The 22401-nt window shown below is 39.8% G+C and overlaps 1 protein-coding gene across 2 annotated transcripts; it reads left to right on the top strand.

The window, feature by feature from the left end:
- The first annotated feature begins 33 nt into the window (after nt 1-33).
- Nucleotides 34-22349, top strand: LOC110064915 (endoplasmic reticulum transmembrane helix translocase-like). Of its 2 annotated transcripts, none has more exons than XM_089275345.1 (29): nt 34-318; nt 2331-2420; nt 2961-3154; nt 4100-4271; nt 4820-4876; nt 5381-5450; nt 5933-6042; nt 6175-6304; nt 6481-6536; nt 6747-6873; nt 7219-7356; nt 7862-7982; nt 8722-8876; nt 10686-10861; nt 11573-11683; nt 12233-12358; nt 12838-12952; nt 13342-13451; nt 14865-14963; nt 15056-15152; nt 15667-15758; nt 16076-16231; nt 16361-16478; nt 17549-17684; nt 18257-18317; nt 18413-18555; nt 19121-19232; nt 20064-20207; nt 20921-22349. In XM_089275345.1, exons 1-29 carry the CDS (start codon nt 61-63, stop codon nt 21026-21028), a joined length of 3582 nt encoding a protein of 1193 aa, XP_089131471.1. In that variant the 5' UTR covers nt 34-60; the 3' UTR covers nt 21029-22349. The 2 variants fall into 2 exon arrangements, with proteins under 2 accessions (XP_089131471.1, XP_089131470.1); XM_089275344.1 differs by having other exon boundaries at nt 13339-13451.
- Nucleotides 22350-22401: the final 52 nt, after the last annotated feature.

The raw sequence follows: 22401 nt of genomic DNA, 5'->3' as shown, positions 1-22401 counted from the left end.
ATAACCAGCGGTATAATTCACCACATATGCGTACTACAGAGAGGTTATTGATGGTTCAATATGGCTGCCGAATCACTGAATGATGAATTAGAGTATGTAAAATTGTATAGGATAAGGCCACTTTTACTTCATTTTTACCTAGGACCATTTATACCGATATATTTAACATGGCTGTACTTCTGGACGGTGGTGTACGGGGTCACAGATTATTTTGAAGCCGGTCTCATTGCGTTGGCCGTGGTTGGAATATTGCAAATTCTTTCTTGTCTGTTTTGTCACTGGTCTGTTCACGTGCGATGTCTTTTCACTTGTTCAGCGGTGAGAATACCCTAGATTAATAATTATTACATGTGGTTTTGTGTCTGTACTGTGTGGAAAGTAGTTATAGAAATTATTTACGTAGCATAGTAGGCTAGACAGAGGGTCCCCTATACCTCCTCTGAAAACAGTTTCACGCAAACGTAATTGGCCTTTTCACGCATCACGAAAAATTCGAAAAACAGCTTCACGTTCACAGAAAAAAGTAAGCAATCACGTTTCACGCGAAAATGCAAAGGCTAAATCATGTTTCACGTAAAAATGCAAATTCTATTCACGTTTCGCAAAACATACAAATACAATCATTACAAAAATGTATCTGGCAATACTGAAATGTACCACAGTAGATATAGCTGCACATGGCCATATTTTGATAATTTCAGACTCTCTCGTCGTCAGCATGTCTAGATCTTTTGTGGATTGGGTATTACGCATGTACAGTGGAACCCCGTTAATACGGACACCAAGGGGACATGCCAAAGTGTCCATATTATCGGGGTGTCTGTATTGAGCCGTATTTTAGGGGGCTCTCAGATAAAAAGTCACGGACACATGTTTTTTCGATACCAAGAGTAAGGCAGACATTTTTTACAGCAACAAAACGTTGTTTTGATTGTAATGTAACTGTAAAATTAAACTATGGAAACCTTATGGTCATTTATCATACTCTCGGAAAAAAATTAATTTTATAGTACTGTAGCACTTGAATAAGTCCGTGGCTTTACTTTATACAAGGAATTAAGCAGGCATTTTAACAGCATTAAAACATTGTTTAGTTTCTTCTATAACTGTAACAAGTTTAAAGTATGTAAACCTTACGCTTATCTACTCATACTCCTCCCGGTACTCCCGAACTAAATTAAAATTAAAGTTAGTTCGCTGTTCTTGAAACTCGACGAAAAAAAGTCTGTGACTTTACTTTGCCCTGACGCTTTTAGTTTGTGTCTCAACCAGGTGGACTGAATATTAGACAAAATCTTTGAAAGGTTATTCGCTGTTTCCGTTAGGTTTTCACTGCAGATATTCAGTCACGTCCTCCAACTTCCCATAGCTTCTCTCAGTGACTGAACTTTCAGATTTTCTCCAATTAGCGTATAATCGCCGGCATGACAATGACGATAGACAGTGCGCAGATAAACAGTGTCCGTAAAGTAGGGTTGACGATGTATAAGAGTTTGTCAATTGGGACACAGAAAAGTGTCCGCTGTCTGTATTAACGGGTGTCCGTAATAAGCGGGTTAATTTTAGAGAAAATATATGAGCTTTTTGCCAGTTGAGCAGACATCAGTTAAGGCTGGATAGAGTGTGGATACTGACAGATTAACTCACCTTTTCTGCAGAACCCTCCATTTTCTGCCTTTTCTCGATCGAAATGGCGTGATACCCCGCGTGTGTGACACAGCGTGACAGACTAGATTCTAGGTCCTCCTGATTCACTGTTGCTGTGGTTAGTTCTCAGTCCTCCATCCTCATGCGCGTCGAGAGATGTCGAGAAAGGCAGGCCGTCACGCTTTTTACATCCAGTTTGGTGTAGTTTACAAGCTTTTATGACGCTAAAATCTCCAAAAATGTGAAAAATTATTCCCACAAAAGTCGATGGTTCACAAATCACGCGAAAGTAAATGCATTTTTCATGGATCACAAAAAAAATCGAAAACCAGTTTCCCAAGGACGGAAAAATATAGATTCACAAATCAGGGAAAAAAAATTCCTCATTCATGCTTCAGGCAAAGAAAAAACGCCCATTCACGCGTCACGAAAAAAGTATAAGGGACCCTCTAGACACATGCTTACAAATACAGCAAAACTGAACTTTACAGTAAGCTTTATTAAGCTTTCTGAATAATTTTGTAAATTCCACAATTAGCCTTAAATTATTGCTATTTTTTCTGTTTTTGTTATCAACTAATTTATAGCTGTAATGACACATTTTTTGGTAACTTATAGTTACGTTTATGTGTAATATAAAATTGATTAAGTTAAGCTTGTAATAACATTTCTCTGTTCTACAGGAAAATGTTCCCTCCCTTGCCACAGTAATAAAAGTTGTTCCAACAGCAAATAATGGTTCACCCGAGTTGCTTAACCTTCACCATGAGCAGGTGAGCATGTGGGAAAATCTAGAACTCTTCTATTTACATTTACATAGCCAACTGTTCTGTCATGGCAACACTGACATTAAAGCTGACTAACAAGAATAAATTTAAACCTGCGTTGAACAACTGAGGGCTGGGAGCTACCAAGAGACTATGTTTATGTGATATGTCTTGCTCAAGAACAAAAAATGGCACTCTTGAATCAACTTGTCAGGCAAATCATGAACTGAGATTCAGGTTGTCTTAAGGCACAAGTCACTGCCTCTACTCTAGAGTGGACACCTACACTAAGCTATGCTACTGATTTTTCCCAGGGATAGATGAACCTTTTATTATCAGGTAGATCTAGTAGCAAAAAATCCTTCCTACCCCCTATACCACATTTTGGAATAAGAAAGCTCCACTGCCAGTCAAGGTCCCTTTTCACAAGCAAGAATTATTGACCTATCTTAACCTTACCTTTTTCCTGCCTGTTTTGAAAACCTCTGGACGTTCCATGCCTAGATGTTATGTACCTCAGCCTAATGTCTTGTTTGTACTTTACAGGAAAAAGAAGCACAAAAACAGGTTATTTGGTTCAATTTTCAAAAGACAAAGTATGTCTATGATAGTGAAGAAAAGAAACAATTCTGCCAGGTGGCATTTCCAATCAGTGAAGCCATGGAACATTACAACAGTTGTAAAGGTTATCAGGAAGAAGTAGAGGTTGAAAGAGCAAAGAAAAAATATGGATTGAATGAGTAAGCTGGTTTCGTCTCTGTCCGTCTGTCTGTTATTAAATTTTTGAGCACTTCACATTAGTGTTGTGTTATTGTTAGATAGTAAATTAAATTTGGGAGTTACATTGATGTTGTGTTATTGTCAGGTAATACAAATGGAAATGGACAGAAAAAAATCAAATACTGCATCGGATCATTGCAGTCTCATTCAAAGCTTAAAATATTGCTCATCATTACTGATTGCCAAGTATTCTGTCATCGTAAATTGTTGACATAGCGTGAGTAGTCAGTGTCCTTGGGACAATATTCACGGTTTTGTTATTTTTCTGGTCAGTGGAGTTCCTGGAGAAATCCAAATTAATAATCCCTTTATTCAAGATAGTTCCTCAGAATTTGCGGTGGTGTAGTAGCTCTCATAACCTCCATTTGTTTGGTATTGTAAGCAGCTTCTATTGTTTTTAAGTCTAAGTCATTGTTTCAATTGTTTGGTCTTTTGTTTTTGGCTAGGGTAGCGAGCCAAACATATTGTATGTTACGAGAGCTGCTACATCACCCAGAATTTGAAGCATTTATCTATACTTAATAATGCTGCTGGTTAGAATAGTTCTTAATTATTAATGCTCTATTTCCCAGTTGTGAACTGGAATTTATGAATTGATTATGATGAATTATGTAAGAATGCCTTACAGCCTCTCAAGGAAATGAAGTCATGAGTCTCTACACTAAAATGTCTTCTTTTATAATCTAGTAAAATGCTCTGATATCTAGTTTGATAGCCTGTAAACACATTTGTCTCTCATCACACCCAAAGGGTTTGCATTTGTGAGAGAAAGATCTTTCTCATAAGTGCCAAACCAGCCAGTAGTGATAAAAGGCAGCTGTATTTACAAGCTAAGAAATTACCAAGGGTATTTTGCAAAATAAGGTGCCAATAGTTTATCATGCAAACCTGTTTCCTTGCTATAGACTTCAGATGGATGTGCCTGAATTTGGTCAGCTGTTTAAAGAAAGGGCCACTGCTCCTTTCTTTGTGTTCCAAGTGTTTTGTGTTGGATTGTGGTGTCTTGATGAGTACTGGTACTACAGCGTCTTCACTCTTTTCATGTTGGTTGCTTTTGAAGCCACCCTTGTGCAGCAGGTACATAAACTGTTGATTTTTCTGTCATTCAAGTGGATTTTTTGTGTCACTTCCCTGGCAGGCACAGGGCATTTGTGGATTTTGTATAGCAGATGAGAGCCACAGTTACATAATGGCTAGTGTATTGAACTCGAGATCAAGTGTCCAGGTTCAAGCCCTGGCTGTGATCACTGTGTTGTGTTCTCAGGCAAGACACTTTACCCTCATTGTGCCTCTCTCTATATGGGTGTATAAATTTGTACTGGCAAATTTAATGGAGGGGGTAACCCTGACTAGTGTCTCATTCAAAGGGGAATAAAAATACTTCATGCCACTGCAACTGAAGATGAGCACTGGCCTGTTAATTCATTAAGCTTGAACACAGACTTAACCTATCTATTGGCAAATGGAGTGCATGTAAGGGCCTTCTGGCTACTCCAGCAGCTAGCACACAATGACTCTGAATAATTAGTCCACAGGGTCAAGTGGAATGTTCAGTTTCTTTAAACCTTGAATTCTTACAGATATGTTTAATTCCATGAATGAACTGTCTTACTGCTTTCTTTCAGCAATTAAAAAATATGAAAGAAATAAGAAATATGGGAAGCAAGCCGTACTTGATACAGGTGAGATGAGTTGAAATTCTGGGAGATACCCTTTTGAACATTGCCATGAAATGTACCCAGTGACAGCACTGAACAAAAGAAATTCAATGATTGAGTGTGAGCTCAACTTCAGAAGAAGTTAACCCCCTGAATATAAAACTGGTTAGCTAGTCCTCCAGACTTTGGAGACATTGGCTGACCCTTGACATGTACAGATTTTATGTTACTAAAGTCAGACACATGTCCAACAAACTAAATATGTTAATGCTTTGATGCACTGGATCTTGTAGTAGTATCTAAACTAGAAATGAAGATTTTATGAACTGGATGTGTGCTTTTCAAACTTTTAAGGGAAAATGCTCTCATTGTATGTAACATGAAGGGGGCGCAAATGCAAAGGCTAAAAAACTGACCCATTTAATACCCAGTAGCACTAAACAACCTTTCTGTGAATAACTTACAGGTATGTAACATGTACATTGTGAAGAAATTACACAAAAATGTTTTCCTGTGCTCAAACAACAGGTTTACAGACATAGAAAATGGAGACCTACCTTGAGCTCTGAACTGCTTCCTGGAGATATTTGTTCCATTGGTGAGCTTAATTGTTATCTTAATTTGTTGTTAGTGAGGACTTGAAAGCAGAGATCTGTCATGCCAGTTTGTCCCTATATATTCATGTAGTTATACTGTTTCTGTACAATAACATAGCAAAGAATGATTATCACGTAAGAATATTTATTACCCCATCAGAATTAACCTCAGTATCAGACTTTCCAGAGGGGGGAGCAGAGATGGTGCAGTGGTGAGAGCACTTGTCTTCTTCCAATGTGGCATGGGTTCTCCAGGTTCTCTGGTTTTCCTCCCTGTACAAAAGCCAACACTCTAAATTCCAGTTCAACCAGGATAGAGGATCTACATGAAAACCAGCTACTTCCCCTCTAAATATTGTATAATTTATGTTGTGGGGAAGGAAAAACCAAAGGAAGATGATTTTATGCATTATGCTAAGAAAGGTGTAAAGCATGTATGTGCTGTACAGGTATGATAATGTCATTTCTTTTAATCTCTGTGTAGGGAGATCTAAAAACTCTGATGTATTGATTCCATGTGATATGGTATTGCTGAGAGGCTCATGTATTGTAGATGAAGCCATGCTGACTGGAGAGTCTGTGCCTCAAATGAAGGTAGAGCTCAACACTAACATACTGAATTCCAAACAGAATGCTTCACTTCAGTTTGATTTCATTTCTACTACACAAAGTCAACTGTGTAAATTGTTAATTGACTCAAATGCAAATTTATAATGTTTCAAATAGGAGCCAATTGAGGATTTGCCAGATGATGAAATATTTGACTTGGAGCAGCATAGTAAATTACATGTGCTGTCGGGAGGAACAAAAGTTGTGCAACATTCTCCTCCGGTCAAGACTTCTGCTGGATTAAAAGGTAACTCGACAAGTATAAAAAGACTCTTAATGACTGTGTTACTAGCAATGTATGGTGTGATGATAATGGCAGTAGGCTTATGTAGCTCTCAGTGTGGACTATAGTTGCATTGTTTTATTTTCATGAACTGAGATTCATGTAGTTTGCAACTTAGTTTTTGTTTTTGCTCTTTGTAGCACCTGATAATGGAACTGTGGCATATGTCCTAAGGACTGGATTCAATACCTCGCAGGTGAGATACTTTTCAATCACCAGTATAGACATGAGTTTTCCAACAAAATTTTGCCGCATCGTCAGGAACCATTGCAGCTTTCATTCACCTACTAGTTACTAGCCACTGTAAGGTAATTAAATGCATCATGGGTAAAGTTCATTATAAGTGATCTCCTAAAAATGTCACATACCAATGCAGTGCGTAATATATATTTTATGCAATTGACAGGGAAAGTTGCTGAGGACAATTTTATTTGGTGTAAAGCGAGTCACAGCCAATAATCTGGAGACTTTTCTCTTCATCTTGTTTTTGTTGATATTTGCTGTTTCAGCAGCAGCATATGTTTGGATTAAAGGTAAGAGGACAGCACTAGTGCCAACATCATTTTATAGGGCTAAATGTAATTTAGGCAAAGTTAAAATTGAGAGTGCTGGCTAGCCGTTTCCTTCACTGCAGCTCACATTTGCTATGGGGCAGCCTTGTTACAGGGTCTCGAGTTGGTATCTTCTGTGTGATGCTGTATATACACTGTATGAGAAATCAATGTTCAAGGGACTTTCAAATTGAAGAAACCTGTGGGTGTGAAATATTTAACAAAACACTATTCCTCATGAGGAATTTCTCCCCAGTGATACATGTGCTACACAGGGATTTGGTGAACTTTGAAAAAAAGGCTCATCTAGTTTTCTTTCTTATCCAGGCACCGAAGATCCTAAGAGAAATCGTTACAAGCTTTTCTTGGAATGCACCCTTATTTTGACATCAGTGGTTCCACCTGAGCTTCCTATTGAACTGTCTCTGGCTGTAAACTCCTCACTAATGGCTCTACAGAAACTGGGTAAGGCCACAAGAACAGTTACGTTACAACAAAAGGCTCTGATTTATTTAAAAATAAAAGGTTCAGCCCCATGAAAAGTACTGTAAGCCTCATTATGGTTGCACACAAAGAGTAGTGGTGTTACTGTAGTATCATCACAAGTGAAGTCTCTATATGAGATCATTGTGCATGAGCTGTGGACAGTGCACATACATGTACATGTTAAGTCCAAGTTTACAACTAGTTGTCCCACAAACAGTACAACTGACCACCGCCAAGGATGCAATATAGGACCATGCCACAAAGACAAGGCCCAACCGTGTCCTAATGAGTTAATACTTTCAGGCAGTACTGTAGCTTTCACTGTTTGTGAGATCCTGTTTGTTCTGTTTGTGCTCTGCTTGTGAGATCCTGCCTATGCACCAGCTACATCATGTACATGTATGATGTCCTCATAAGTCTGGCATTTCCTGTGGAGATGTTTTGTTGTCTTTTCAAAGCTTACTTTTTTCTTTGTTTTCCCTAGGTGTGTACTGTACAGAGCCTTTTAGAATTCCATTTGCTGGTAAAGTTGATGTGTGCTGTTTTGACAAAACTGGAACACTAACAAGTGACAACCTCATAGTACAAGGTGTAGCTGGACTCAAGTGAGTATTAGTAAAACTGTCTGTGAACTTTATCTTTAGAGAGAGGACAACATAAGCAACTGTAGACATGATGTTCTTTAGCACCCAAAATGGCCCTGTCTTATTAAACTGTAGATGATATATTGGTACGATTGTGGTTGTGTATTAAAAAAAAAAAAAAAAATATTTTGCATGGCACTGTGCAACAGCCTCACCTGTGGCATAGGCAGGTTCACATAATAAGCTTTCAAATTCTCCCAATCACATTTTCATATCTCCATGCACATGTACCCTGACTGGTCTTAACTATTCAAACATGTTGGACCTTACTTCTTTCCAAGATTCACTTTTATATTCCTAACACCCTAACTTGCTACAATGTGAAATGAAGCCCTTTGCAGTGGGCTTAGGTAAAAGGTAAAGGTAAATTCTGCATGTGAGCCAAGTGGCCGATCAGACTGGTCTTTCTATGTAGCATGAAGCAACTAGGAGTATCTCTACTCCCCCCTGGATTGTATGCTAGTCCTTTGCAGGGTTATCCCCCAGCAATAATTTTGCTGGTACCCATTTATACATGGAAGTGGAGTGAGGCACTGTGAGTGTGAAGTGTCTTGCCCAAGAACACAGCACAATAACCCCAACCTGGGCTTGAACCCTGACTGCTCAATCTGGAGTTAAGCACAGTAACCATGAGGCGACCAAGCCGTCAATTGCAGTGGGCTAAGTATTCTTCTAATTATTATTATTTTAAAACTTGCAGAGATGATGATGAAGTGTGTGCAGTCAGTGATGCTCCTGACAGCACGGCATACGTACTAGCCTCATGTCACTCTCTGGCTTTCCTTGATGACAGTTTAGTAGGTGACCCTCTAGAAAAGGCTGTGTTACAAGCAGTTGATTGGAGGCTCACAAGAGGTGAGAATTAAACAATCTTAGTGCAGTCCGGCAAACTTGTATGGTTATCCTTATGCATTCAAGAAAGCAAGTGTCATTTGTTATGGGACATAGATCTCCATGTACCCTCTGATAGTACTCACTTGTTTCAATGGAAAGGTCCTCTGCCACATTAGCACTTTAGGTAGCTGTTATAAAAGAGATGACAGGGCTCGAAAAAACCCCCGTCCAGTCGTCCGGGACAAGTAGATTTTCCCTTCGGGCAAGTAACTTTCTCTCCCTACTTGCCCCATGGGCAAGGACCCAGGCAAGCCGTTCGCCGACTAAATTTTTGATAACGATTTTGAGAAGAAAAGGTAAATTTTAGGCTCAAGGGTAATCAAGTGTTTAGATGAAGCTTGAAGAAAATTACAATTTATGGCATTGTTTTGTTGATTGCGCGATGTGCACTCACAGTTCAGAAGTGGTTGCCTAGCACGTGAACAAAATCTGCCCCGATCAACTTTCTTTCCAGGATTAAAAATAGCTGCGTTGGGCACGAAAATGCTGTGTTTATTTCTTAAAATTTTAGCAATTTTCTGCGAGCATTTTCCAGTTTCTCTGTACAAAACTTAACTCAACAATGATATATTAAAGCTGTAGAAATTGTACGCGAAAAGAAGCAGCATATTTGTACCGCAAAAACGAAGCCAGCATTTTTGATGCTAAAATCCAGGTAAATCTCTGTTTTAGGCGAGACATGCAAGTTTGCTAGTGATAACATACTTGGGCGCCGCCGAGCAAAATGAAAAGTATTATATTATTAAAAACAAGTGGATAAGTAAGTCATCAAAATACTTTCAGAGTTCCTGGAAGATGACTCAAAATAGTGTTTCTTTCAAATGAAGACGTTTTCCCTCGACTGAAATTATTTTTCATTCACCCAAATGAAAAAATACGCTCTCGCCGGCTTTTCAAATTCAACACTGTGCCTGTGTCAAAACTTAAGTGGGAAGGCAACTTGTTGTTAATTCAGCTGTGTGTTATAAATTTCTCGTGCTTCTCTTTATAATGATTGCGTGGAGCTAGACAAGATGCAGGTAAATATTCAAGGAATTGAAAGCGATCTTCGACAAATTGAACAAATTGATTCAAGGCTGTATAATAACGAAGATACCCAGCGTGTAATACAGGAACTAGGAAGTAAGTACACGAACGAACAACAACAACTTTGCAAACTTTGTTTCTTCAACTGGGAGAGCACTGGCAAAAGATGCTGTGGGACAAAATTTAATTCCTGATGACATTTTTTTTTATCACGTTTGAAAATTCAATCTGATTATAACAGTGTTCATCCATGTTAATTATTACAAACCGTACAACTTCATAAAAGCGGAATTAAGAAGTTAAAAGTTGTGGAAGTATTACAATATAATGGCATAAACATGAAAGTGATCAGCACTTTAAGGACTACAGTCAAGATGGGTTTATTACATTAGAACACGCCTGTAGTTTGACTTCCATTTTTGGGTTCATGAATTATTAATGAGTTTGAAAACTTGGGCAAGTGGGGAAGTTCCCTGGGCAAGCAAAATTTGAGAGTTACTTGCCCAACGGGCAAGGTAGAATTCGAATATTTTTCGAACCCTGGATGAAATCTTATTGTTCGTCAGAGTGTTATAATAGTCTCTTCTGACCTTTTTTAATTAAGATCCTTGACAGCTTGAGGGAAATTGAAGCGCAAATGCAAAACCAGCTGTGAATGGACTAAATTTATAATCAAACTACTTTTTCGGCCTTTATTGTATCCTTTCTTTCACTGAAGTATAGGAAATTTTGCTTGTATTGCAGGAGACATTGTGATGCCCAACAAAGGCCGACGCGTTTCCATGCGTATCGTACATCGTCATCATTTCTCCAGTGCTCTAAAAAGAATGTCAGCTATTGTGTCTTTACAAAATCCTGGTTCATCATCCAATGAATATATGGTGACAGTTAAAGGAGCTCCTGAAACTCTCAGACCCATGGTGAGTGTTATATGGTATGGATACTGAGACAAGAGTGTGTGCAGTCAGTGATGCGCCTGACAACAGAGCATACATACTAGCCTCATGTCACTCTCTGGCTTTCCTTGATGACAATTTAGTGGGTGACCGTCTTGAAACGGCAGTGTTACAAGCAGTCAAGAGTTATCATGCATGTGTCAAGAGTTATCATAACAGTCAAATAAACACTTGATCCCCAGCCCGTGATTGTAGAGTAACACTAGTTGTGAAAAAAGAGTATGCCTCAGGCCTGGTGGTGTATAGCATGAAGCAACTTGTAGTTTTTTTTCTTACTCCCTTTGTATAAGATGCAAGCAAGTCCAGTGGAACATTTTGTCTCTAGTATTGCTCCAACCATTTACTATTACCCATTTAGGCATCTGTGTGCAGAAAGGTCCATTTAAAGTTAAGTGTCTTTCCCAAGAACATGGCAAACACGAGGGCCATGTCTAGGCTGAAACCCAGACCTCCAATCCAGTGTCTTACCCAATTACCATAAAACCACTGAGCTCTCTGAGCCACTCAAAGTTCCCATAATCTGTACAAAAGGTTGTTGAAAATAAGCACAGTGAAGAACATTGACAGCCAAATGTTTCCCAATACAATTCATTCAGGTTCAGAAAAAGAAGTAAGATTTGTAATGGTAAAATTTGGTTTATGTTATGTTGCCTTATTTTGCCGTTTCAATTTCAGTACAAGACCGTCCCCAGAAACTATGATGCCATTTACCATAGAATGACTTGCCAAGGTGCCAGAGTACTAGCCCTGGGTTTTAAGAAAATTGGAGAAGTGGCAGCTAAAGAGGTGTGAAACTGTTAATGTACTGTTGCCATTACTTCGTTATGAAAGACAGAAACTATTTAAGAGTTCTCTTAACCGGCGAAATTGAGTCAGACATGTACACCATAAACTGCCACTTATGAGCCCTCCCTCTTATAAGCCCCTCCTCCCCCTCCCCCTCCCCTGGTTGTAGTCACGTCTACCTGTAAAACAAAATATTTCTTCAAATATTTCTTCTGATTATAAGCCCACCCACCCACCCCAGCTATTACCCCCTTTAATTCTTCAGTCCAGGATGAGACATTAATCTTTTGTAACTCTCCTATATGATCTCTCACAAATTTTGTGTTTTCGTAATTGCTCTTCCAATTACACAATTGATTTTACATTTAGGAACTCTTTGGGTAATTGCATGCCAATCTACCAAAAAAGAGGTACTTCCTGCCCCTACCCCTTACAGCTGTAGGCTGTCACATAATCTTTTCTCCAAAAAGGATCACGTGGCATACTTAAAAGAATGCTGGTACATGTTTAGAAGGTTTTTTGAAGATTGTCACTATTTTTTTGTGACAGATCCGTGACATGAAGCGCGAGGAGTGTGAATGTGATCTTCAGTTTGCAGGATTCGTTGTGATAGCGTGTCCACTGAAGAGTGACTCTAAAGCGGCCATCAAACAGATCCAAGAATCTTCACACCATGTAAGGATAACTTCTGAATATAGGGTGAAAAAAAGTCAGATAGTAGTAAGCCATCAAGAATGGTTTGGTTTTGTTCAATTGTACATGACAAATGAGTAAAAACTCTCAAGAAGGGACAGATGCTAATGATGACGAGAATAGAAATGGAAAGCAATATGAAAAAAAAACTAAACTGATCCCATTTTTGTAGTCAAGCATTACACGAATTCCTCGGAAGTTTTGCAAATTTATTGCAATATTACGTAGTTCCCTAGATTTCAGGAAATTTGTTTTACCACTGATTACACTTCCGGTCCCTTATATCCTTATATCCTTTGATCCATGATGGCACCAGATGAGAAGACCACAAAGCATTGCTTTTCTTGCAAAAAATCTCCTTGTTGGTGTGGGCAAAGAGTTGTTTTAACTATAAAATCTGATTCAGCGTGAAGAGGAGTTCTAGAAAATCACACTTCATGTTTTGTTTTTACACCAAACAGCTGACCATGATAACTGGGGATAACCCGCTGACTGCATGTCACGTGGCTCGTGAACTTCGGCTCACCAGGCGTGAAATTGTTGTTCTGTCACCTCCTGAGAACACTAAAAATCACGGTAACATAACTGTTATCTTTTCCACTTATTGGTTCAAAATGTTGTCAATGTTGTAGTGGTAAAGACATGTAATTGGTAACTCAGTAGAGGATATGCAATGTCAAATGACAGAGCGGTGTTCTGTAAACTTTAGTTCGTCAAACAGAAGCAGAAGTTATCTCAGAGCTCATTTTTGCAAAAAAAACCTCAGATGATAGATAAGTCCTTGTTGAATAAAAAACCGATCCAAATTCGAGATAAAATCACGTGACTACTGAAAGCGTGGAAAAAGTTGCAATGACGAAACGATTAGATTTGGCTTTGAATTTGACTGAAATATTATTTTATTCTGATCGGAGTGCACATTCAAAGTATAATCGTTGTGCACACCATTCTCCTCTCTGCAGTAGAAAGCGAGTGGCACTGGCAGCCAGTGGATCGCTCGTTCAGTCTTCCCATCATTCCATCCGGCGGTATCAAAGAACTGACTTCCAAGTTCGACTTGTGTGTCACTGGAGAGGTAAGTCGTAGGTTAGCCCAGGTCACCTACTTTCATTGACTTACGACTGTTTAGCCAGCACTTGTGTTACTGTTTCCTTGTACTCTGGCTGCGCTGATATCAAAGTTAGCGGAAATTGTATGGTATTGTATTGTACTGTCAACGTTTGACTGTCCCAAAGAACCAAAATCGACATAAGTTGATATTGTTTTTAACTTACGTCGAGACGGATCCGTCAGAAACATTTGAAAATCATGGATTTTTTTTCGACTTGCAAGCTCTTGAACTACCATGCCAGTCCGCTTTGTCATACGGCTAAAGTCTGTATGCAGGTTTATATTTTAGAACTTGTGTCGACTTACCAGTCTATTTAGCGAAGGATATTTACGTTGTTTATCGATTTTTCGTGTTGTAAAATCATCTCTACTCTCTCCCCCACACACACTCACTCAATCCTCTTCTTTCCTGGTGGAACATAGGTCGTCCACTAGTGCCTGCCACCTGACCCTATTTTGCGCAGTGCGTTTCACTTCCCGTCACGTGAGCTGTCTCTCCTTCAACTCTGCCATTCTTGTGCGCCTCTAGCTGTGCTTGGGTCTCCTTCTCTTACGCCTTCCCTGTGGGTTCCACTCTACGGCCCTATTGGCTATGTATCCGTCTGGTCTCCTCAGCAGGTGGCCAATCCAACCCCAAGCCCTTTGTCTTCAGAACCATACAGGAGCACAGCCTTCACATTTGACCCAAAGACTCTCAACTTGGTCTTAGTTATCAGTGCCGTAGACCGCCATATTGGTCCTTCGATACGTGACTAGATGTCCTGATCAGTACCTCCCTTATGACGTGAATTCGTCCACCTCCTCGACCCACTCCCTTTCCATCGATACACCATCGCCGCGTTTGGAAGAGATACGCATCAGCTTTGAATTTGTAGCAATGATCTTCAGGCCTAGCTTTGCACCTTGCTCCTCCAAGGCCTGTGTCTTATCCCTCATGTCACTGCATTCTGTGCGACAGTAGCGCCAGATCATTGACGAAGTCAAGGGCTTGTAAAGATTTCGTGGAGGACCATTGGATACCGCGCCTCCTGTCACTTTCTCCCCCTCCCTACTTTTTTCTTTGTTGTTCTGTTGTCCCTCGAGAAAGTTTCAGATTCGTTTGGGACAACCTATTGACGTGTTTATGTTGGTTTTGTAGTCATGTGAGCTGAAAGAAACCGCTCATGAAATAATTTTTGTTTTCCTCTCTGCAAGCAATGGCAGAACCAAAATCTTGAAATTTCAAAAAGGTAAAAGTTTAAATCGGTTATCGAGTGCTGGAAACACACGTGTCACTACTCCGGGCATTACTGTTACATTTTTGTGTGATAAAAGTGTTTGTTCTCTGGCATCTAAAGTGAAATCTTTAATTACAGTTTTTTTATTGATTTATCTGCAGGCATTTTCCTACTTACAGTCAACGGAGAAATTGACGAAGTTTTTCCACTCTATCGTTCAGAATGTACAAGTGTTCGCACGCGTAGCTCCTAAACAAAAGGTAATGTCAGTCTGTAACTAAGTAATATTACCGTAAATTGAATAATAGTATTTCATTCTTAGAGGCTTACTTGTCTTTCCTTTACCGTATAGGAGTTGGTCATTACCAAACTAAAGAGCAAAGGTTTTGTTACCTTAATGTGCGGTGATGGAACCAATGACGTAGGAGCACTCAAGCATGCGCACTGCGGTTAGTCTTGAAATGTGTTTTAATTCAGTTTTTATTCATTTATTAATTTAATATTTATTTCTTTATTTATTTTTATTATCATTATCATTATTACTATTATTATTATTATTATTATTTTACTGTTGTCACCTTTATTATTCAGTTACAATATTGAATTACGATGTGGAGATGAGGCTTGCTTCAGGCTCTCAAAAGTTGGTAAAATATCAACGAGTTTATCCTAGAATTTACTAGCCTGCGTACACAGATGGATTTTCGCGTCGTAAAACGAATGCCGGAAATTCGCCTGGTTTGCAGGCTAAGAATTTCCCTCTCTGCTGTTTCTTGGCACGTGTTCTTTCTTCGTTTCCTAAACTGATGTTTGAGTGGGTGCAAGGCACAGGCCAATCCAGACCCCAACACAACCTGCATGAAGAGTAAGACTAAATTTTCCGATTGTGGAGTATACTGAAGAAAAACTACCTATCTGTAGTAATAATTCCTTGTTTTATCTTTTAACCATGGTCAACAACAGGTGTGGCCTTACTCGCTGGTGCTCCAGAGAAACTGCCCGAACAAGGCAAGAAAAGTGCGCTGAAATCCAAGGAAGACAAACCCTCCACATCCGTGAGTGCACAGATTTTTTTGCAGTTCTTCCTTTAACTTCTGCATTGAACCTCGTTAAAAGAAATTCATAACCGAGTTAAGAACCAATCAGAGACGTGCATGAATCTCTGCAGTGCTGCGTCATCAAGATGGAATTAATTCTCAAACTTGTTGAGTGAGGAATAGAAACAAGTGCGTGACGAAAGAGGTGTGTCGACCTCTCTCGCTCCTAATACAAGGTTTTTTCAAGAATGTGCAATGCTTTTTACGTAGAGCTGGTCTTCTCTGTTGTCATTGCAATAGCAGCATCACGCATTACCGTTTTTTATTTCGAACAGAATCAATCAGAGGATAAAAGTAAAAACGATTCAATTAAGATAGTTTCAAGAGGACACCTCCCTCCCGCACCTGCCAAAGGTGCTTCACGAGCAGCTAAGATGCGTGCTGTGGCCAGGGGGGACGACACTGCCTCCACCTTAAAACATGAACAACAGGTGAGCTGTGATTTTTTGCTATGATACTTTTTTTCAGTAGGTCTTGATAACGAACGAATTCCGTCCATTTTCATCCACGGCAGGACCTTTAGATTTAAAGTCGCTCTTTCTGTTTGTTTTATTTTTTAGAAAAAGATCCAGGAGATGTTAAAACAGATAGACGAGGCGGATCAACCCCAAGTTGTCCGGTTGGGAGATGCGTCAATTGCCTCGCCCTTCACTTCCAAGCTGTCCTCTGTCATGGCTGGTAAGTTTAAACGATGTATCAAGTAAACAAGGCAGCGTTTCTGCAAGTCTCGGTGAGGTTTGCGGAAGTGCAAGTGTACACTTTCGTTGTTGGCGTTGGCTGCACACAGGCTAAATTTCGTTGGTATTGTTCATTACGGTCGAACGCGATTTTTGTTGCTTGCGCTGCTTGCAGTGGTTTCATTAAGGGCCGTGCGTAGGGCAAATTGACTGGCTGTAATAATGATTTGACCAGCTAGAAGAAAGTTCTTATAAAGAAGTTCATTTCAAAAAGTTTTGCCTGCCTGTGAAAACCATTTGCCCTCAGTGCTGCTCAAAACGTTAATGGAACCCCTGGTTACTTGCGAGATGCACAAATCGTATAGGACTTGTATCCTACAGCACCCTTGAGTTTTAAAACTTGTCTCAAAATACTACGAAAATCGTAAGTAAGTCGATTTAAATAGACAATTTAGTCGTATCCATCACAGTTAAACTGACCAATCAGGTTCAACAGACCAGACCGCTTCACAAACACTTTTCACTCGACTCTGAAGATGACTTCTGCTCAGGTTGTCGAAACCAACAACAGTTTTCTTCAGAACTACCCTAAACTAGACGACCACACTAGACGAACTTGTGTCGTAAAGTTGTCGGATGCGATAAAGTTGGGCCGTCTAAAATTCCAGCCTAAATCGGCTCGAAATCCAAGGATGGCCGAATTTATATTAGGGGACGATTTTTCCATCTGAAACGATTTATCCAACTGAAACGGATAAACTGTCGTAGTTTAAATCCAGTGTTGTGTTCAAATAATCTTCAACTGATTCGTCTGTCAAATCAGTGGAAGACGAATTTTGGCCACATTATTCGTCTAAACACGGGATTTATCCGTCTTTATAGGCAGACAAATTACGTGCCCCGCCCAGAAGGCTCATTCGTCACAGACGGATAACTTGTCCGTAGTATGAATTCGGCCATCAACAGATGTAAAGTTGTCTTACATATCCCTAGTACCAGTACATCACCTTACCCATTTCTTTCTGTATACAGTGCAGTCAAGCATGTCTTGTAATTTGTGTTTTTTTCCAGTCTGCCATATCATTAAGCAGGGTCGCTGTACACTCGTCACCACCTTACAGATGTTTAAGATTCTTGCGTTGAATGCCCTAGTGCTTGCCTACAGTCAAAGTGTGTTGTATTTAGATGGAATCAAGTTCAGTGACGGGTGAGTTCACCTATTCACGTGTAAATTCTCCGCACTGTGGCCTCCATCATTGACGCAGGACCGGTTGGGAGAAATTGTTTCAGTTCAGGCCCACTTCTATCCTGCGATGCAAGTGTTCTAGTACGAACGAAAGAGGGTTTTCCACATTCTGGCCGCGCTTGCCCCTCCACCCTACTCTCCGTCGATTTTGTGTTCTCGCCCAATTTTCGCGCGACCAGCTGGCGAGAAACTCTTCGCTCTTTCACTGTTAACTGAATTTTCCTTTCAGAGATAATGTACCATTTTCTTACCACCTTTCCACTTGACTTTGTCAAGACTGTGGTCTAAGAAAAGTTATGAAGAGCTCAAAGGCTCCTAGCCATGAAATCCTGGGTGCCCAGTACTTAAGCTTATATGAAAAAAGGCAAAAGTTAGTTACCTGTGGCACCCAGGCACCTCTAGAGCACAGCCCTGCTTTGTACCAACGTTTGCATGAGTAATTAGGTGCATATCACTCTAAGGAATGAGAGATAGGGAGTGATTTTCATAAGATATTAACTTTCTTCAACACCAGTCTTGTACTTCTCTTGCAGACAAGCTACGTTACAGGGCGTTTTATTAGCTGGATGCTTTTTGTTTATTTCACGTTCTAAGGTGAGACAAGGACCTTGGAATAAACCTTGCCAAATTACCCCTCGCTAGTTTTATATTTTGCTACTTCCCCTGACTGTCTATTTTGTCTTTTTCAGCCTCTTTCGTCTCTCTCCAAGCGTCGGCCGTTACCGAATATATTTAACCTGTACACTATAATAACTGTACTATCCCAGTTTGCTGTTCACTTCTGGGTTCTCATCTTTATGGTACAACAGGCAAAGCGACTCACACCTAGCATGTAAGTATTGTCTTTGTGCGCACATGTAATGCATGTGCCAAGCTCAGACATTTAGCTTCACATATTTTCCCTACCCCTACAATTCGCCGAGAGAATGAGCGGGGTTTGAGTTTAAGGTGGCTCAAAACAGTTTACAGCAGTTAGATTTTGATCGGTGGTTATAACCACTCTTTATCACTTGATGCTACAATCATGGTATCAAAAACTGCCCAATCGTTGGTGTACACGTTATCATTTTGTAGACTCAATAGGTTACCATAGCGATAGTATGACCTGCTAAAAACACCCTTTTCTTTTGTTTGTTTGTTTTTTTGTTTGTTTGTTTGTTTGTTTGTTTGTTTGTTTGTTTTTTAAAGACGCCCTTAATTTCAGGTTTAGGGGCTTATAACTCAAAAATGACACGGTGAAATTTGTTTATATTATCAAATTTTAGTAAGCATGATAATACGCAACTTTTGGCAAAGTTTTAAAAATTTCTGTATATGGGGTTCAAAGCTACCTTAATTTTTTTAACTAAAATCCCTTTCCTTCAAATGTTGATTTTTAACCTGTGTGTACCTTGCAGGGATTCTCGACATATAGACTTGGAGGCCAAGTTTCAGCCCACTATTGTGAACAGTACTGTGTATATTGTCTCCATTGCTATGCAGCTAGCCACGTTCGCTATCAACTACAAGGTAACGACGTCAACTGGGTAGTCAGTCTGTTAACTTACATCCACAGAAAGACTGCTAAGGTTGAATCACAAACAGTAGACTAAGGATGTGTATCACCTTGCTCTTCGCGGGCTCAGGATTTTATCGGGCTTTACGAAGAGCCTACTCGCAAACTAGTATCATCTCGGTGTGACTGTAGTTTGGTGTAGGTGGACTGACAGATGTCTCTAAGCAATGTGATCAAGGGTTTGAAAATTGAAAAATCCTAAAAGAAACAAAGGCGTTGAATTATGTTTAAACTGTACGAGTCGGGTCGGTTCTCCTTATGTTGTCGCTATACGTGTTGTTTTGGTCATAAGCCATTGCCGAGTTGCTTTCCACCTCGGTTTCAAGACAGAAGCGTTAGGCTGGATTACCAGGAGCCCGCTCTCCTCCTCTCTCCCTCTTGCTCTCGTGGTGGAACGTGGACTGGACTCGAGAGAGCGGCGGAAATAGAGCCTAGACAAGTCTTGGTGGACGCTTTTTCATTTGGCAATGAGTTTTACTTGCACGTTCATTGTCTTGAAAATCAAACTTTTCCACACCAGGACCTGTTTCGAAACTAAGGTAGAACGCAACCTGGAAAATACATTTTATTTGATGTACCACATGGTAACCCGTTTATGGAGAGCCTTCTATGTTTAATTTCAATGAGCTTTTGTCTTGTTGTATCCCACTATCACCCGTTCATGGAAAGCCTCTCATGTTTAATTTCAGGGATCCTTTGTTTTTTTACATACCACAGGGTCACCCGTTTATGGAGAGCCTCTCGTGTGTAATTTCAGTGACCCTTTGTTTTGTTACATACCACAGGGTCACCCGTTCATGGAGAGTCTTCTTGATAACAAGGCCTTGTTGTACAGCTTGATGGCCTCTGGTGGATTTGTTCTGTGCATGATCACTGGCTCTGTACCTGAAATTAATCAACAATTTGAAATCGTGTCCTTCCCTCCAAAGGTAAAAGTTCCTTTGTAGCTGTTACTTTATGTAATAACAAGGATTCCTCGCTCATTCATTTGGAAAAGAGAAGTTCAAAGCTGTGGGTATCTGATTCCACAGTGGATTCTTGTCTTGATTTATGTGGTTGTAGATTTTCAGTCTAAGGGAGAAATGCAAGTGTGGGACCTTGTAAATGAAGCTTCAGTAGTATCTAAGGCATGGTAGTGCTGTTTATTGCGCGGTTCAAGGTAGTTTTTACTCTTGGATCTTTGAATGGAAACCTAGTGTCTGGGCATTTAAATGTACTTGTTATTGAGCAGCAATTTCCTGTACCACTGATTATTAAACTCTACAAGGTAGCTCCAACTTGGAAGTCAGTCGATGAAACCCCAGCGTGTAACCATTCAAATGAAAGCTGTTGAGCTGTATTTTCATGTGCAACTGATTCACTTAGAAGTCAGTGGTTAAAACCCCAGCCTGCTATCATTCAAATGAAAGCTATTGAGCACTACTTTTACGTGATACGGTTTATTTTGTTGTACATGTACAAAATGGTTCTAACTTTCAAGTGTGTGAATGAATCCCTTCTTTGTGACTATTCTAATGAAAGCTGACGAGCAGTACGTCTATGTGGTACTGTTTGAAAAATCTGTGGATGGAACCCAGATCTACGCTTGATACAAGAGTTTCTTTAGAAACTAATCCCTCTCTCTTCTCGCATCTTCTTTTAGTTCCGCGAGACATTCACGCAAGTCCTTCTGGCAGATTTTGTGACAGTCTTCGTCCTGGACAGAATATTAGACTTCTTGCTTGGCAGTGCTAAGCTACGACAACACTGACACGAGTAGAGAAGAACTGTTCATCCTATGATAATTTAAATTGAGTCAACCAGGCGTCTTTCGACACACCATTTAGAGGAAGAGGCAATTACCGATCGGTTCCGAGGACCACACGATGATGTTCCGAGACGGGCCGAAGATTAGCCGAAGTACGATGAGGATCATGGGGTAAAATTTGTTCAACAAAGGACTGCTTTCAAAATTGTCAACTCTTGCGGGTTAGGCATAACTCAAGTTAAAAATTATGGATTTCAAACTTGCTCTCAAGAAGGAAAAATACAACAGAAGAAATTGTTATTTGTAAACAATAATATAAAAGTAAACTTTCACGGGCGTGGTTCGCCAAAAAAAGGGCTTGTGTCCTATTAACTGTGCGTTTCGAACCTGGAGAGATAATAGTAAAGCTTTCATTCATCAGTGACAACTGAACCTTGCTCAGCGAGGTTCAGTTGTCACCTAAGATTTGTTTTAATTTTAAGATTTCCTTTGATTGTAGGAGGGGAAGAAGCGAGGATTGGCTTCGTTGCTAAAAAGGGAGGCCAGGCTCTATGAGCCTTTCTCGAGATCGGCTGTAGACTTAAAAAATATTAACCATTTTGAACCCTTATCCAGCTTATTAAGGTGACTGTGCGATACTAAAGTCACGGTGCATAACTACTTCATTTTGGTCACACAGTCATCTTTCAATGAAAAGTATACCTCATCAAAAAGAGAAAAGCACGCCAGAGGGCTGACAACCCGAGCAACAATGAACTATACAGGTACAAAGATGGGCTAAACTGGGGGAGATTGAGACGTTACGCTTATTTAAGATTTTGCAGGGTGTACTATTCTTGACCATTGTGCTCCTCTTTTGAGATTTTGGTACAAAGCAACCCGAGCCAAACTTGAAAACGGTTTTAAAACGCTTTACGTTTTCAAGTGAAGCCGTGCTGTAATCATGCAATTGTCATGTTCAAGTCAGCATCGCTTGCTATTGAGCTGTCATTTGTTGAGTTCTATTTTGAACATTCTATTGACTATACCCACATCAGAGCTTGCAAAGATCACTACCAAATGAAACCGTTTTTGTTTAGTTCCTTACGATCTGTAGATGTGTGTTTGAATTTTACGTAAATGCTATGGACGGCGCCCCTGCAACAGAAAATACTGAAATCATTGCGTTCAAATGCCAACAACCACTTCACTTGCTATAATACCGAGAAAAATGTTGTCCAGAAGTGGTCATAGAGTATCTTCAGATATAATATTTATTTCTCAAAATTATCTGTATGGCTAAAGAATTTAGTTCTTTTAAAATAAAATATATTGATTCATCGTGTTTGCTTGTTGTCTTCTGCATATTTTTATGCCACACAGCGAGTAACGTATGC

Source organism: Orbicella faveolata, unplaced genomic scaffold, assembly GCF_042242905.1.
Source record: "Orbicella faveolata isolate gen_17 unplaced genomic scaffold, um_ofav_v1 contig_36, whole genome shotgun sequence".
Classification (NCBI taxonomy): Eukaryota; Metazoa; Cnidaria; class Anthozoa; order Scleractinia; family Merulinidae; genus Orbicella; species Orbicella faveolata.
This window is presented reverse-complemented; position numbering and strand designations above follow the sequence as displayed.

What these genes read in the sequence shown, in the direction of transcription:
- LOC110064915 (XM_089275344.1), top strand. Translation starts at nt 61, where the DNA reads ATGGCTGCCGAATCACTGAATGATGAATTAGAGTATGTAAAATTGTAT. An exon ending in GCAAGCCGTACTTGATACAG is followed by an intron (nt 4,877 to 5,380) that starts GTGAGATGAGTT and finishes CTCAAACAACAG; the next exon opens with GTTTACAGACATAGAAAATG. An exon ending in TGATTGGAGGCTCACAAGAG is followed by an intron (nt 8,877 to 10,685) that starts GTGAGAATTAAA and finishes CTTGTATTGCAG; the next exon opens with GAGACATTGTGATGCCCAAC.